Genomic DNA, 17216 nt, shown 5'->3' with positions numbered 1-17216 from the left:
CCTCTCACCTCCGTCAGGATGTGAAACCCAGAAGTGCCAACACTCATTCTCCAGGCACTGCCCTATATTTCTCTTATTTAACCACAATTGTATTGATCAGAATAAACATCATGCGAGGACGACCGAGCCTTTATTAGTGGAACATTTTGCTTGTTACAGCTTTATCAAGGATATGATATACTTGATAAAGCTATAACAAGTGATATGTTGTACTAATAAAGGCTCCGTCCTCACACAGCATTTGTTTTGATAGACTTGTTAGTAACAACCAATTTCATATCAGTTGTATTTGTTACACTTTTTCACCCATTGAGACCCGACAACTGGCACCTGCCCTCTGCTCCCTACCATCCAGTGACATAGACATAGTTCCATACAAATGCAACACATACAATATTTCTTCCCGGAAAGATATACAGGAAATTCTGAGGACTGCCAGCCATTGTGGGGATGAAGTTTTTCCATTTAGTGAAACTAGGATTTAATCTCCACATCTTAATATTGTATTTCATAACTTTTTTTTTTTCTAAAACCTCTGCATATTTGATTGTATTTCTTAATTTCAGGGATATTATTGACGAGCTGTCCTCTTCATACCCCACCATTACTGCCATCCATGCCAAGACCAATCTACGCATTGTTGTTGGTGCCAAGAGCGTGTCAGCTCATCTGACAAATCAGCTTCTACGTGATTATGCTTCAATAGATGAGCGTGTTTATACATTGGGCATTGCATTTAGATATTGGGCAAAGGTAAGGGGCTGTGTCTTCCCAGCAATGAAATGTATTGGGAATGTGTAGAGTTGAAATGAAATTTGTTAAACCTTTCCTGAGCTGATAGTTGAATGAAATATGAGATATCTTTAGTCCAGTAGTGGTTATTTGAAACACATGTACAAAGAGTTGGGAAATAAGGTAGGTATTGGGATGGTTTGGACACATGGAAAGAATGAGTGAAGAAAGACTAGTAAAAGGTGTGGAAGGCAGAGGTGGAAGGAGTGAACATGAGGGGTTGACCTAGGATGAGATGGATGGATAGGGTAAAAGGGGCTTTGGGGAAGGGGAATGTCTGTTGAGGAAGGAAGGGAGAAGACAGAAGATAGGGGTGAGTGGAGCATGGTTGTATATGGATGATGCTGTGATGCATGAGGTGGAATGGGGGGGTTGGGGATAGGGAGTAAGTGTGAATGATATTCTGATGCAGCCCAAAGGGATTTCTCCCCATCTTCTCTTATTCTGCATGAGGGAATGGAGATTAAACGAAGCAGCATTGCTGTGGATGTGCTGTGTCGTGCTACATTGCTTCTGACCCAGGGCAGTGTGCGAGATGCAGGGATGATCTGTCATCCAGGAGGAGCCAAGAAAGGAGGGAGGGAGGGGTGGTGAATGAGAGTAGAGTGTGTGGGGATGAAATGGGTGGGAGTGGATTTTATGCCATTGTCTTTGGCTCCCTCCCTTGTAGAGGGGAAAAAGCCCTTGGTATATGTATGTACGTAAGGGATTTGTGAGAAAGCCCCATTCCAACTCTTACGTTCTTCAGGGAGACGGGGCTGTTTGGCAGGACAGCATAAGGAACAACAGCAACAAAAACACCCAATTATTGTTCCTTCTGTCTTGGCTCCTTGCATTATGTACGGAAATAAAACGTAACAAATTTAATTTCAGTTGTGCCATTTGGACGACCAGGCACGGGGAACACTGCCACCGCACACGTTTCCTCTCATGGTCGTTCATTTCCTACAGCAACACCAACCCCCGGTGTTGCCAGTCTTGCACGAAATGTCGTCAAGCGGAAAACCCTCGTCGCCCCAGGAACCTGACAATGATTCCTACTTAGGTGAGTTCTTTATGTTTGTATGGGAAGATTATATGTATAGGGGCCAACAACAGGTACCTGCTAGCATGCGGTGGTCCTGCAAGATGGACAGTGAAGCTGAATCGTATTTCAGAATCCGTCTTCAGCCTCCATTACGACCTCCTTCAGGAGGTGCAGCTTTCAGGGGCCAGTACATCTTCTCCAGACTCGGTCCAGCATCTCTCTTGATTAACTTCATCCAAGACTAAAAGATAATGAGTTCATTCATATATCAATTGACATCGTTGGTGTCAGAAAGAATAAATTAGTCTGAATATGCAGCCCAGAGGGATATCTCCTTGTCTTTTGAATTTACACACAAGGGGATGAATGGGGAGTATTGACATGTAAATGAAGAAGTGAGGGTAGACCAGTGTTGGTTGTCTGACCCTACTGTGGAAGTATTGTGTCTTGCTGTGTTGTATCTGACTTGGTGGGGGAGAGGGGCAGCTATCCATGAGGAGCTGAGATTAAAAAGAAAAAAAAAAATTGCTGGGTGAGTGAATGGGAGTGAAGTAAATGAGGATGGAATGGGTGGGGACGGATTTTATGCCTTTGTTGTTTTGGCTACCCCCCTTATAAGGGGGAAAGAGCCTTTGGTATATGTATATAGCTCCCTTATAAAGGAGGAAGAAGGCATTTGTTGTATTGATTGATTATATTTGAAAATTGGATGCTTGCTGGCCGAAATGGTTAGTTTTGCTACTTGTCATGAAAGTCGATGTGATGGCGGTGTGAACCCTACCAAAGGCATGGTTCATTGAATTCTACGCTACAAAGTCCTCTCTCAAGGGCAGTGTCGTAGCCCCTGATGGGGGAGTTTGCGACATTAAACTAAATCATCATCTCTTGTTTGAAAATTGTTTGCATACAAAAAGGCATAATTGCCCCATATAAGGGAACTAGCCATTTTAATTAAATTTGTGACTGAAGATATTGGTTAAATCATCTTTCATGTTTTAATTGCAGATCCTTCAGAATTAGGCAACAAATGGAAGTGTGCAAATAAGGAATCAATAGGAGAACTATGGCTGGCCATGTTTAGGTTTTATTCCGTGGGGTTCAAATTAAACGAACTCGTCGTCAATGTAAGACAATTTAAACCTATGAGTAAGACGGATAAGAACTGGAGCAAGAAAATGTCTGTGGAAGGTAAGAAATATTATTATTTATTTTTATTTGTTCATTTAAAAAATGCTTAAAGGCTGGGTGGGCTGTTGCTACTTGTGGCAAAGGTTGAGTTGATGGTAGCTAAAACTCTGCCTATAGTGAGTTGAACCAAGGGCACTGGGGTTTGTGACATTAAGCCCATCGTCTATTTTTTTTTTTTTTTTTTTTTTTTAAGTAGAAGAACTATTCTTGAAATTCATAAGACTGTTGGTCATGCCTTCCTTTTCCATAATGACCACTAAGTCAGTATAGTTATTTCTACGTTGATTTGTGACTTCCAGATCCATATCAGAAAAAAAGGAACTTGACGAGGACCGTTAGTGGCAATCCCGTATTTGAATACATTCAAGACAAGTTCAAGTCGACCTACAAATATTTTGCCATACCACAGATGCCGTTTGGTCCACTTTTTCACAACATATCTGTCAGAGAGGTAAGGATGAACGTTTTATTGTGTTGCTGACTTTTCTTGCGAATCTAAGAGCACAGGTCTTCTGGAAAAGAGAACAGGAGCAATGGATTGATCAAATATTTAGTTTATAGTTTTTTTTTTATTTATTTATTTTTAATTATTATTATTATTATTTATTTATTTTATTATTATTTTTTTTTTAATCATCTTCATGTTTTAATTGCGACGCTGCTTCTGACCCAGGGCAGTGGACAGGATGCAGGGATGACCTTTCATCCAGGAGGTGCCAAGATGAGAGGGAGGGAGGAGGGTGGACAGGAGTGGAATATGTAGGGGATGGAATGGGTGGGAGTGGTTTCTATGTCTTTTTCTTTTTGGCTACCCTCCTTGTAAGGGGGAAAGCCTTTGGTATATGTATGTATGTATTATTATTATTTTTTTTTTTAATAGAAATTCTGGTGTCTTATCAGTCACTATTGCCCTAGGTCTATCTTGCGGAAGACCCTTGGCTTACAAGTAATTGGCCATGGCCACCAGGTGGGGCCATAAGTCACTTCGGGAAGAAATGCTGTGTTGTTATCAAGGGATTGTTAGTGTGGATCAGCATACATTATAATGCTCCATGTCTTTTGTGTGATGGTTGCATCTGAGGCAGTTTGAATCTGTGGCCAGTGCCTGTTTTTAATAGCGTTTTAATCCTGGATGGTGACCTGCATATGCAGGCAAGGCAGTGTGGTTCTTAATTCTTGAGAAAGTTTTTTTCTGTGGGGGAAATGCCTGGGGCTTTGTTGGAGTGTTGAGTTTGGTGGTCTACCTTGGAGAGCTCCTGAGTGTTTTCGTGTTTATATGTTATCTGGCTACCACTCTCACAAGAGGGGAAGGAGCGTATTGATATGTGTATAGATAGAAGTGAACCTGCTGTGGATGTGCTGTGTCCTGCTGCGTTGTATCTGAACTAGGCACTGGGCGGAGACAGGGATGGCCCTTCATCCAGGAGGAGCTAAGATGAGAGGGAAACAAGGGTGGGAGTGGGTGGGTGTCTTAACTGGCTACCCCTCTTATGAGGGGGAAGAAGCATTTGGTACATTATGTAGATAGATAGTAGATGTACATGTGTTCTTGAGATATTTATATCTGTACGCTTCTTTCTTTCCATTCATCTGAACATCAGTCTTGTGTCCTCTGCCATTAGTTATCACTGCAGCTTTAAACTCCCAACTTTCAAATTTCTTCTCCGACACTTTTAATAGCATTAACGCAACATTGGTGTAGCTATGAACGCAGTGTGACTCAAGTTGCTGATGCCAAAAGGAACGACATGTGAGGATAGAGCTAAGCATGACATTTTACTTGTTAGAGCTTTATCGAGTACATAGTTGTGGTACGCGAATCTCATCCTGCAGATATCCTCCTGCACATGACAATAGCTTCTGGTCCTCCTTCACCTTCCCTAGGCTCCAGTGACTTTCCCCCGTTCCCCCGTGGGTCTTCCTATTTATTCTTTGTGTCACGACTGTCTACTAAATACTCCATACTCTACAACACATTTAAGAAGACTGCATTGTACACAATCGTACACACCAACAACACAATCACGTACGCCAACAACGCACCATACACTCTAGAAAGGATTTGTGGGAAAACCCTGTTCCATCAGTGGCATTCCTCAGGGAGATGTGACTGTTCGGCCAGACAGTCTAGGAAATGACAGCATACATATACATATACCAAGGGCTTTTTTCCCCCTTACAAGGGAGGTAGCCAAAGTCAAAAGGCACAGTTCCACTCTCATTCATTTCGTCCTTGCGCACTTCACTTCCATTCACCACCCCTCCCTCTCTCCCTCCCTCTTTTCTTGGCTCCTCCTGGATGACAGGGCAAGAACATTGATAACAGGGAATGACGACGACAACAACTAGATACACCTTGGAGGTCTCTTAAACCAACACTCGCCAACTGCCACTTGTGCAGACATTTGGCCCCCGGACATAAACCCACTTTGGCTATTAGTGGTGTTTTATATCCTGGGCCAATTCCCAAAGTGGGTTTGTGACCTGGGCCCAAATGTCTGCACAAATGGCAGTTGGCGAGTGTTGGATTAAGAGACCCAGGTTTATCTCGAAAAGAATTCCCTCACAATGCTTGAGCAAGCCTCCTGCTCATGCCTCCTAAGCCGTGACACAAATTTACTAAATAATTCCAAAAAAGCAACAGGTGTCAACAACCCCCTCCCACGGATTCCGAGTGAGCGGGTGGTCTTTTCTAGGTAGTCTGTCGTCCATCTACAGTAAACCCGCAATAAAATGAGCCTCGTTAAGGCAAATTTTGGGTAAGCCCAGGGAATTTCCCTCTGTAAACTGACCATACATTTGGTTTATCCAACAAGTTTGAAAGCTGACCGAACATGTCGGTGACACTCAGCCTGTGTGCGACCGAACACAATTTGGTGTGTAGCAATTTAGCATTCCTTCCTTGTTTGGGGAGTGCAGTACTGTTAAATATATTTTTATTTTATGTATCTTATTATCTATATTACATTAATTAAGCAGTATACTACTAAAGATGTAGCATAAAAATGCACATAAAAAGATGAAAAGCTCGTTTTAGATATATGTCTCACTGGACACTTCACCATATGAGCCAATTGTCAGTCAGTTTCCAAGGTGCTATTCCAGCCATTGTATAAACTAAATTCTCTTGTAAACCGTCAGGCATCTCCCCCATTTAGTTCAGTTTACCGAGGGTTTACTGTACTTGATAAAGCTGTAACAGATGAAACGTATACTAACAACAGCTCTCTCCTCGCACAATCTTTCTTTTGATGTCTCGTTCTCACACACGGAAGAGGCCCCATGTTCGCACAACACAGATGACCGTGCAACTTTTCTTCACACAAGATTTGGAAAAACTGAGGGACTATTGCCAGCCCTCTTTGGGCTGCGGGTTTCTGATGATAAGAAACATCAAGCAGGAATGACCGAGAGCAGAAATGTTGTTTGTCCCAGGAGGAGGATCAGTGGCAGGCATAATTCGTTTATTGATGCATTTACACATTACACTGAACCAGTAGATATTTGGTTGTGCGATACTATCCTGTAGTCGCTAACGATGGCTACTTGCTTGTATGTGGTGATCCTGCAAGATGGAGAGCGATGCTGCCCATCTTCAAAACCCATCAACCACCTCCAATAGGGAGGTGTAGCCCTGAGGACCCAAGATCCGTCAACTTCGGATGTATATCTTACGTTTTTTTCACAAATTGAAAGCAGACAAACAACGACTTCTACCCTTCCTCTACCTCGCCCTCTGACATGGAAATGATCCTACGCTGATTCGATGAAAATTATTCCCAGAAAGATCTACGGAAGAGTACTTTGACGCCATTGTGGGGCTTCAGGTTTTCTGCTTAATCAAACTCGAGAAGATTGACACTATCAGAATCTTTAGGCACGTCACTGTGTAATGAAGTTTGACGTTTATCGTTCTTTTGTTACTATTAGGTGCCAGCAACCAATGGACCTCACATCCCAAATCAGAACTCTGTGGCTTCAAGCGGAGACAGAAGACAAGGAGAGAAACTGCTTGAATCGATAGAGAAGGTTAGCATTTTTAAATCTCCATAATTAAATTGGATGACCAGTGCTATCTGTCTTGTGTGTCTCAGCATTTTGGCTTTTAGATATTTTGTTTTCATCATAAATGCTATGAAAGCTTTTCACTTTGGGAAGAATATATTACAGAGGCTATTAAGGTGGCACCCTGGACATTTCTCGCTAGCATGCTACTTGCTTCGCTAGCATGCTACTTGCTTTCACTCTACTATTGGATTACAAATGACTTTGGTTACAATCTTTGGTTTATCAAATGTCAAATCACTCTTGCATCACATAGAGAGAAGTTAAACCTATACGAGTGTTGGAAACATTTTTAAGACATTCTTATGGAAGTCTAGAATATTGTAACGGAAGTCACATCGCTCAAACGTAGTAGCATGCTAACCTAGTGTGCTGCCACCTTTACCAGTAACTTGAAGGCTGCAGGTCTTCTACAAGAGAGACCAGGATCAATGGATTGATTGATTGGTGTATTGCAGAAATAATATGAACAAATAATTGATCAATTGCCCTTGGTTCCTCCTACAAGATTCCTGTTCCCCCATAAAGGGGTTGTCACACTGGGCTTCGAAGAACTTCACCAATGCTGATAGTTGATTTTATATATATGTATATGTATATATATATATATATATAGTAAAATCACCTTTGGTACAATGTTTTATTTTTCAAGTCTCCATATCAAATATTTCTGTCCTATATATAGCAAAACTGAATGGTGAACTAAGATTGTAGACCTATACAAATGTTAGACATATTGTTGCAATGTTCTTACAGAAGTCTATATTTCTGTAAGCTACGGCATGTCCTAGATATTCAAGTGGAGGTGGGCTGTGGAAGGAAAAATAGTGCAGTGTGATAACTCCGTAAGTAAATTGACCACAACTGTGAATAAATTACTCGATGTCAAGCCATTTTTGTTTCCATTTTAAGTGACTGATTGTTGGAAGTGTAAAACTAGACCTAGAGCAATGGATTGATCAACTGTAGAATAAACTAATAAAACATTTATCAATTCTCCAATTAATCCTTTGCTCTTGGTCTCTTGGAAGAATCGTGATTTTCAGCCGTCAGGCGAGTCCACAACTCACACAAAGAAGAGATATTGTGTTGTTGTCTGGGGAATGTTCGTGTCAGGCATTGTGCTACGAGGTATTCTGTGTCTTCTGTGTTGTGGTTGCATCTGGGTCAGTTTGAATTGTCAGCTGAAAGGGAGAGGTGGTTGTATATTGGTATATTTAAAGGGAAATTGATTGTATGGAAATAGAATTAAATAATGAAGTTGAGAAGGCAGGAGATAGGGATGAGTGGAGAGTGGGTTTGTGTAGATGATACTGTTATGCAAGAAAGAGAGGGGCAGGGGATGGGGCTAGGGGACGGTTAGCTATGTATGATATTCTGATGACTCAGCCCAAAGGGATTTCTCCCCATCTTATCTTTTTCTGCATGAAGAGATGGAGAGAGGGAGGGTCATCGGTTAAGTGAAGTGACCTTGCTGTGGATATACTCTGTCTTGCTGCATTACTTCTGACCCTTCTGGGCAGTGAGCAGGATACAGGGATGACCTGTCATCCAGGAGGAGCTAAGATGAGAGGGAGGAAGTGGTTGTGGAATGGGTGGGAGTAGGTATGAGCCTTTGAGTTGGCTACCACCCTTTTAAGGGGGGAAAAAACTCTTGGTATGTAGATATAGAATAAAGTTGATATGTGCTTCTGTAACAGAAAATGAATAATTTGGTGGATGTGGAGATTGTATGTGTGACATTGAAATTGGTGGAAGATGTAGAGATGGAAGAGAACACTTACATCATTAAAGAGAAAAAGAAATAAAAGAATGCAAATAAATTATCTTTGAAGAGTTCTCATTCATAAAGATAAGCATTTCCCAACCTGGGATGCTGAAATCAATTATAGGGGTTACTGCGAAATGATACATACTTTTTTCTTTATCCTTCTAGTAATAAGATATTTGTAAGGGGGTGCCGGGCTGCTTAGACCTGAGTACATGGGGAGCTAGGGCCGGAGAAGGTTGGGAAACGATGATGTAGATGAATAAAAGGCAGAACTGGTAATTGTGAGCCTGCAGGGTCAGATGACCATGGGCTTAGGGGGCCAATAATAAGAACCTGTATGCGCTAGTCCTGCAGGATGGATAGCGAAGCTGCCCATTTTCAAAACCTGTCAAACCCCTAACTGCCTCTGTCAGGAGGTGCAGCCCTGGTGGGCTGGCACTTAGTCTCCTGACTGGGCCCAAGATCTCTGACTCTCTGTCAATTTGAGGATGTATTTGTTACACTTTTTCACACATGAAGAGCTGACAGTTGGTGGCTGCTCTCCCTTCCCTACCACTTTGAGCCAGTGACATAGAAATAGTCTCACACTCACACAACACAGACAACACTCTAAAGGTCCTTCCCAGAGAGATGTGGGAGGTTCCAAGGACCAATACCATCTACAGTGGGGATGCGACTTTTTCATTTAAACTTGAGGCACTGATTGATTGATTGAGACTGGGGAGAAGGGGAAAGGTAGAGGGGAATAGAGAGACTGTTTCAGCAAAGAACTTTATTATTATTATGAGGGGACGGAAAGGGGGGTCGCCGATTTAATGAAGTGGCCTTGCTGTGGATGTGCTGTGTCTTGCAACACTGCTTCTGGCCCAGGGCAGTGGACAGGATGCAGGGATGACCTGTTATCCAAGAGGTGTCAAGATGAGAGGGAGGGAAGGGAGTGGAGTGTGATGGGGATGGAATGGGTGGGAGTGGTTTTTTATGCCTTTGTTTTTTGGCTACCTCCCGTGTAAGGGGGAAAGAGCCTTTGGTATGTGTATGTATGTGTATATTATTATTATTGTTATTTATTTATTTATTTTTTTAATATGTGTATTTTTCTTTTACAGTTTGCCAATACTGCTAGTGAAGGATCATCGGAGTGCGAGGACAGAGACGGGGAATGCAGTCGAGATGCAGACGACTCACTTGATCCAGATATGAAGAGATTTGATGACCAGAAGTATTTTCCAGATGACGAAGACAAAGTTGTAGATGATGATGGTTATCACGAGTCTGACATAGAGGACCAGGTCGTCGAGGAAGAGATAATGACGACCGCTGAAGAAGGGATCAAAATGCTCTCAATTAAGGTATAATATTACGTTGTGATATGAGAATGTCTGAAGAAAGATGACCAAAAAGGGTCAGAAAAGCAGAAACAAATGAAGTAAAGTTGATTGGAAGACTGAGATGGATGGAGAGGGTGAAACGGTTATTTGACATAAGATGAATGCCTGATGAGCATGGAAGGGAGAGGCAAAGGGAATGAATAAGGAAGCTGTGTGATTCAAAGGGATGTTCTTTGAGTGGATGAGGAGGTGGATGAAATGGTGGAGGTAAATTAGTGCTCATGGTCTGGCCCTGCTCTTGTCTTGTTGCATTGCTTGTGACCTGAGCAGTGTGGCACAAGACAGGGATGACCCTTCATTGCAGTGAATGTATTTTGGACAGGTTTGGGTTTGGACTGGTCCATCCCCTGATGATGAGGAAATGATCCTATGGTATGTGAGGTAGCTCTGAATTTACACCAAGAGGCATTGCATAAATAAAAAGTTGTGTAAATTAAATTGGGGTTGGGGCTTGAGAAGTATTTATACATACATACATATACCAAGGCTTTTTCCCCCTTCCAAGGGAGGTAGCCAAAAAGGGAAAGGCATAAAAACACTCCCACCCATTTCATCCCTAAATACACTCCACACCCCTCCCACCCTTCCTCTCATCTGAGCACCTCCTGGATGACGGGTCATCCCTGCACCCTGCCCACCTCCCTGGGTCAGAAACAGTGTCGCAAGACACAGTACATCCACAGCAAGGCCGCTTCATTTAATCGGCGACCCCCCCCTCTCCGTCCCCCTTTGCATATAAGGCGAGGACGGGGAGAAATCCCTTTGGGCTGCGTCAAAATTTACTCACACATACTACCCCACCCCCCACCCCCTGCCCATTCCTCCTCATGCAGTCACAACATCATCCATATACAACCATTCTCCACTCACCTCTGTCTTCCGTCCTCTCCCTTCCTTCCTCAACAGACATTCCCCTCTTCCCCAAAGCCCCCTTCACCCCATCCATCCACCTCATCCTAGGACATCCCCTCATGTTCACTCCCTCCACATCTGCCTTCCATACCTCTTTTACTAGTCTTTCTTCACTCATTCTTTCCATGTGTCCAAACCATCCTAATATTCTTTCATCAACCCTATCTCCCAAATCCTTTTTCACCCCTGTTCTCCTCCTCACCTCCTCATTTCTCACTCTATCCAGCCTAGTAACCCCCACCATACTTCTCAGACACCTCATCTCAAACACATTCAAACTCCTCTCTTCTTCTCTTATGTTCCACATTTCTGCCCCATACAGTGCTGTTGGCACAATTACTCCTTCATACAGTCTCCTCTTCGCATCCATTCCCAAATGTCTATTCCTCATTACACACTTTAAACCACCAAGGCATTTACTCGCTTCTCTCAATCTACATTCTACCTCCACCTTCACTCCACCTTTTCCTGCTACACTTGCACCCAAGTATCTAAAACTATCCACTTCCTCCAGTCGCTCTCCCTTAATGTTCACTTCCAGTCTACTGCCACTTTCACCCCTTGTACATCTCATCACCTTACTTTTACCCACATTTATCTTTAGCTTTCTTCTATCACATACTCTCCCAAACTCTGCCACCAGCTTCCTCAATCCCTCCTCTGACCCTGCCACAAGCGCAGTGTCATCCGCAAACAACAGCTGGCTCACCTCCCACTTTTCTCCATTTTCTTTAACCATCTCCAATCCCTGACTCACTACCCTAGCATTCACCTCTCGCACCACCCCATCCATGTATAAGTTGAACAGCCAGGGCGACATAACACATCCTTGACGAAGTCCCACCTTTACTTCAAACCACTCACTCTCTCCATTTCTAATCCTAACACATGCTCTACTACTCTCATAGAAACTCTTAACAGCTCCCAAAAGCTTTCCTCCTATCCCATAAATCTGCATAACCTCCCACAGTGCCTTTCTGTCTACCCTATCATAAGCCTTTTCCAGATCCATAAAAGCCCAAAAAACATCCTTCCCCTTTCCTATAGCTTTCTCACATATCTGTCTTACCACAAAGATCTGATCTACACAACCTCTACCTGTCCTAAATCCACACTGTTCCTCACCAATTACTCCTTCTGTTCCTCTCCTAATCCTCTCAATTAAGATCCTCCCATAAGCCTTCCCTACTACACTCAACAGGCTAATCCCTCTGAAATTACTACATTCACACTTGTCCCCTTTTCCCTTGTAAAGAGGAACTATACAGGCACTACTCCAGTCCTCCGGTACTCTACCCTCTCTCCAGCAAACATTAAATAACCTCACCAACCAGTCCACCATCACTGAACCTCCCTTTTTCAGACATTCTGCATGACATCCATCCAGACCAGGTGCCTTACCTGCTTTCATCATCTTAACAACTGCCTTCACCTCATCCTTCCTTATTTCTCCTCCATTCTCCTCACTCATCACTCATTTTCTTCGCATTTCCCACTGCAGCTATCTTTCCTTCCCTATCCTCCTTCACATTCAGCAACTCCCTAAAATATTCTGCCCATCTTCCCCTCACTGCCATCTCTTCCATTATCAACTCTCCATCTGTACCTTTTACCTTTTCTTCCCTACTTGATTCGCCTCCTCTTCCTCTCTTAATTTCTTTCCAAAACATCTTTTTATTACTTTCAAAATTTTCTGTCATACTCCTACCCCATTTCACATCTGCTCTCCTCTTTGCCTCCTTTACCTTTTGCTTTACTTCTCTTTTCTTTTCTTTGTACGTCTCATATGACTCCCCTGTCATCTTTTGTAACCAATCTGTGAATGCTCGCTTCTTCTCTTCTACAACCTTCTTTGTTTCCTCATCCCACCATTCACTACCCTTTCTTCTATTTCCCCCTATCCTTCTTGTTGCACACACCATCCTTGCACACTTTAAGACTCCCTCCTTGAACCATCACCATTCCTCCTCCACACCCATCTCTGCTCCATCCTTTACTCCCTCCCACTCCTCCTTCAGCTTCTTTTCGTACTCCTTCTCCTTTTCCTTTTCATTCAAGGAGTTCACTCTAAGAACCTCCCTACCTTTTGTCCCTTTCCTCTTTCTCCATCTATCCTCCACTCTCAGCTTACCTTCCACCAAAAAATGATCTGATATTCCCCCACCCTCTCCCCTTAGCACATGTACATCCTTAACTCTTCCTATCATAATCCTATTTACCACTACATAATCCATTAGCGCTCTATCTACCACCCTTCCCTCCACCACCCTCTCCCATGTGTACTTATGCTTGACTTTCTTCCGAAACACTGTATTTGCTATCATCAACTCTCTTTCTAGACACATTTCCACCATCAACTCTCCACTACAATTCTTTCCTGGAACTCCACACTTCCCAACCACTCCATCGATTGGACCATTTCCCACCCTAGCATTAAGGTCTCCCAGTACTATTACATTGACATTTCTTCCTAAACCCTCTATGCACTCATTTAAATCTATCCAAAAGGCCTCCCTTTCTTCCATGCTCTTCTCACTGCCCGGCCCATATGCACTTACAAAGACCCACATCTCCTTTCCCAGTTTCACCTTCATCCACATTATCCTTGAGGAAACCTCCTTCCACTCCACTACCCCTTTACCTAACTCCTCACTTACTAGAATAGCCACCCCTTCCCTCCCTTGCCCTCTCTTCACTCCTGATAACCTCCCACTTACACTCCCAAACTTACACTCACCCTTCCCTTTCAACTTAGTTTCACTCAAAGCCAACACATCCAACTTTCTTCTCACAAACATACTACCTATCTCTTCCCTTTTACTCTCATCTGTACCACATCCACGCACATTAAAAGACCCAAACCTTAGGGTGCTGGCCCGAGGCCCTCCAGCACCCCTTGTGCCTTTCCTTTGCTTTTTAGGAATTGCCCCTTGGGGCTACAGGGAGAAGGATGCCTAGTCCCTCTCCCCGTCCCTTTCTTCTCGCCTCTTACGATCCAAGTGGGAAGCTTGGTGGCAGTGTTCTTTTCCCCCACCACATGTTAAAAAAAGAAATTTATCTGACTTGTGTTAACAAACTGCACAATTAGATAAAATGTTATTTTTTCAGTCGCATTAGCTGAATTCTTATGCATTAAACCCAACTTTCATAAAATAACCTCTTGTAAATTAAGAACTGCCAGTGTATGTGACAAGGCACTGAAAAAAGTCTTCCCTCGTTGAATGTGTTGAGCAGGGAAGGGCAAGAGAGGTGTGAAGGGAAAATGATTGTGAACGGAAAATGAGGTGATGCAGCTGGAAAAGATTTCTACTTGTCTCTGTTTTCACACGAGGGTACGAGGAAGGAGTGTCACGGTATACGAGGGACGTTCAATAAGTAATGCCCATCACCCATTTCCCATAGGAATAGAGCAACGAAACTTGGCACATTCATTAGTCTTTCTCTACATAGAAACCAACCAGAGTTACACATTTCTCCCATCGTTTGATGCAGCTCTGGAGACCGTTTTTGTAGAACACCCCAGTTTGGTCCTCCAACCACGACGTGACTTCAGAAATCAAGGCTGCATCATCTAGGAAACGCTTTCCTTTCAAAAACAACTTCATGGCTGGGAAAAGGTGAAAGTCAGAGGGTGCAAGGTCAGGAGAGTAGGGGGGATGGGGGAGAATTTCATAGCCACACGCCCGTGCTTCTGATCTGGCGACATGCGAGTTGTGGACCGGAGCGTTGTCCTGCAGGAGGAGGACACCTTTGCTGATCTTACCCCGCCTTTTGATTTTGATAGTTTCTCTTAATTTCCTCAAAAGTGAAGCATAATAGGCTCCTGTAATTGTGGTACCCTTCGCCAGGAAATCTGTCATCACTACTCCATCCTGGTCCCAGAAGACTGTGAGCATGACCTTGCCAGCGGAGGGCTGCTCCCTTGCCTTCTTTGGAGGTGGTGAATCTAAGTGCTTCCACTGCTTTGGTCTCTGGATCATAGTGATGGACCCAGGTTTCAACCTGTGTAATCAGTCTTTTGAAAAACTTTGATTCATCTTCTTGGCACATCTCCAAATTCATCCTCGAGCACACGACGTGTTCTTGCTTCTGGAAAGGTGTGAGCATCCTGGAGATCCATCTGGCAGACACCTTATGCATATACAAATGATCATGAATGACTGTTTCTACAGAACCTGTACTAATCTTGACCTCTTGGGCTATTTGGCGAATAGTAATGCGTCGATCTTCCAAAATGGCAGCCTCAACTTGACGGACAGATGCCTCATCAATGGCAGAAGGGGGGCGACCAGGTCTGGGAGCTGTTTCCACAGAGTTCCGGCCATGTTTGAATTCACGATGCCGGCGTTTTACAAGGTCATAGGATGGGGCATCGTCACCATAAGTTTCTTTCATTTCATCAAAAGTCTCCTGTGGTGTGCATCCTTTCAAATATAAAAACCGGATCACAGCTCGGCATTCAACAGGCTCCATTTCACACCTGACTCAGTTCAAACACCTGTAAATAAAGAACCACGATTAGTTCTAAGCTCTTATTTTCCACATAACCCATAGAAATAGAAATCACTGCACATGCAAAATTTCAGCTAGATTGGACAACTGGAAGGGGATAAGGGGCATTACTTATTGAACGCCCCTTTTTAATCCACCAAGGCATTTACTCACTTCCCCCAATCCACACTCCACCTCCACTAAACCCCCCGTGCCACACTCGCACCCAAGCATCCAAAACCATCCACCTCCTCCAGTCACTCTCCCTTCATGCTCACTTCCAGTCTGCTGCCACTTTCACCCCTTGCACACCTCATCACCTTACTTTTACCCACACCTATCTTCGTAAATGAAGTGGTTGGCTCTGCTGTGGATGTACTGTGTCTCACTGCATTGCTTCTGACCCAGGTAGTAGTGGGCAGGAGACAGGGATGACCCGTCATCCAGGAGGAGCTAAGATGAGAAGGAAATGATGGATGACAGATGGGCGTGGGATGTGTGGGGGTTGGGTGCGAACCTTGGCTGGCAATCTCCCATATAAAGAGGAAGAAAACTTTTGGTATATACTTACATAAATTTTGATAGTATCACAGGTTTTTTGAAGGGTGATGTATTTATAGCTATATATCTATGTACCAAGGGCTTTTCCCCCTTACCAAGAGGGTAGCCAAAGTCAAAATGCATAAACCCATTCCACTCCCATCCACCACTCTTTCCTCCCTCTCATTTTGGCGCCTCGTGGATGACGGGTCATTCCTGTATCTTGCCCACTGCCCTGGGTCAGCGCATCCACAGCAAGGTCACTTCACTTAATCGATTACCCCCCAAGTGCAGTGTCGTCAGCAGACAACAACTGGTTCACTTCCCATTTTTCTCCATTTTCTTGAACCAGTTCCAATCCTCTGCCCATTACCCTTGCCATGCCACCCCATTAATGTTCACATTAAACAGCCACAGCAACATGATACATCCCTGACACAGTCTCATCATTACCTTAAACCACTTGCAGTCTCCATTTCTAATTCAAATACAGGCTGTATTGCTCTCGTAAAAACTCTTGACTGTCAATAACTGCTTGCCCCCAATCCCATACATTCGCAAGAACCTCCCTGTCTACCCTGTCAAAAGCCTTTTCCAAATCCATAAAATCCAGGTTGAAGCGAATAATTTTATTGCTGATTGAACTTGAAGAGTGCAGTTCTTTTGCGAGAGAGACCAGATGCAACAGATCGATTTATTTGTTTATTGAACTTGTTCCTCAGGATATAGAACATAAGGACCAGATTAGCTCGGTACAAACAAACGGAGAGGAGAGTTTGGTGGTGCCCTCACTGGAGAGTCTCACAGAACCACTAGGGGTCATTACGCACAATTTTGCAGCAAAGCTCTTAGCTACTTTGAAGAATTTCAAGAGTAATTACAAGTAAGAGCTGGTCATATATGTGTATCTAGATAAAGTTTGATGCAATTTCTGTAATATATTGTGATGTCGGTATAATTAAAGTTAAATCCAGTCTAACTGTATTATACAATATAAACCAGTCATTATTTATTTATTTTTTTATTATTATTTATATTTGTA

The 17216-nt window shown here is 43.3% G+C and overlaps 1 protein-coding gene across 4 annotated transcripts in view; it reads left to right on the top strand.

Moving 5' to 3' along the window:
• LOC143041189 (terminal uridylyltransferase 7-like) overlaps positions 1-17216 on the top strand; it is a 63916-nt gene that overhangs the window by 13624 nt on the left and 33076 nt on the right. For 3 of the 4 annotated variants that reach the window (XM_076213023.1, XM_076213025.1, XM_076213024.1), the window contains exons 8-14: positions 567-753; positions 1666-1837; positions 2825-3007; positions 3307-3458; positions 6938-7036; positions 9950-10192; positions 16897-17057. In XM_076213023.1, coding sequence (XP_076069138.1) covers positions 567-753; positions 1666-1837; positions 2825-3007; positions 3307-3458; positions 6938-7036; positions 9950-10192; positions 16897-17057 — 1197 coding nt within the window. The remainder of the gene's footprint in view (positions 1-566; positions 754-1665; positions 1838-2824; positions 3008-3306; positions 3459-6937; positions 7037-9949; positions 10193-16896; positions 17058-17216) is intronic. The other variant, XM_076213026.1, reaches the window with a different exon arrangement.

This window comes from Oratosquilla oratoria, chromosome 30 (assembly GCF_046742065.1).
Source record: "Oratosquilla oratoria isolate Oo_2021 chromosome 30, ASM4674206v1, whole genome shotgun sequence".
Lineage (NCBI taxonomy): Eukaryota > Metazoa > Arthropoda > Malacostraca > Stomatopoda > Squillidae > Oratosquilla > Oratosquilla oratoria.
This window is presented reverse-complemented; position numbering and strand designations above follow the sequence as displayed.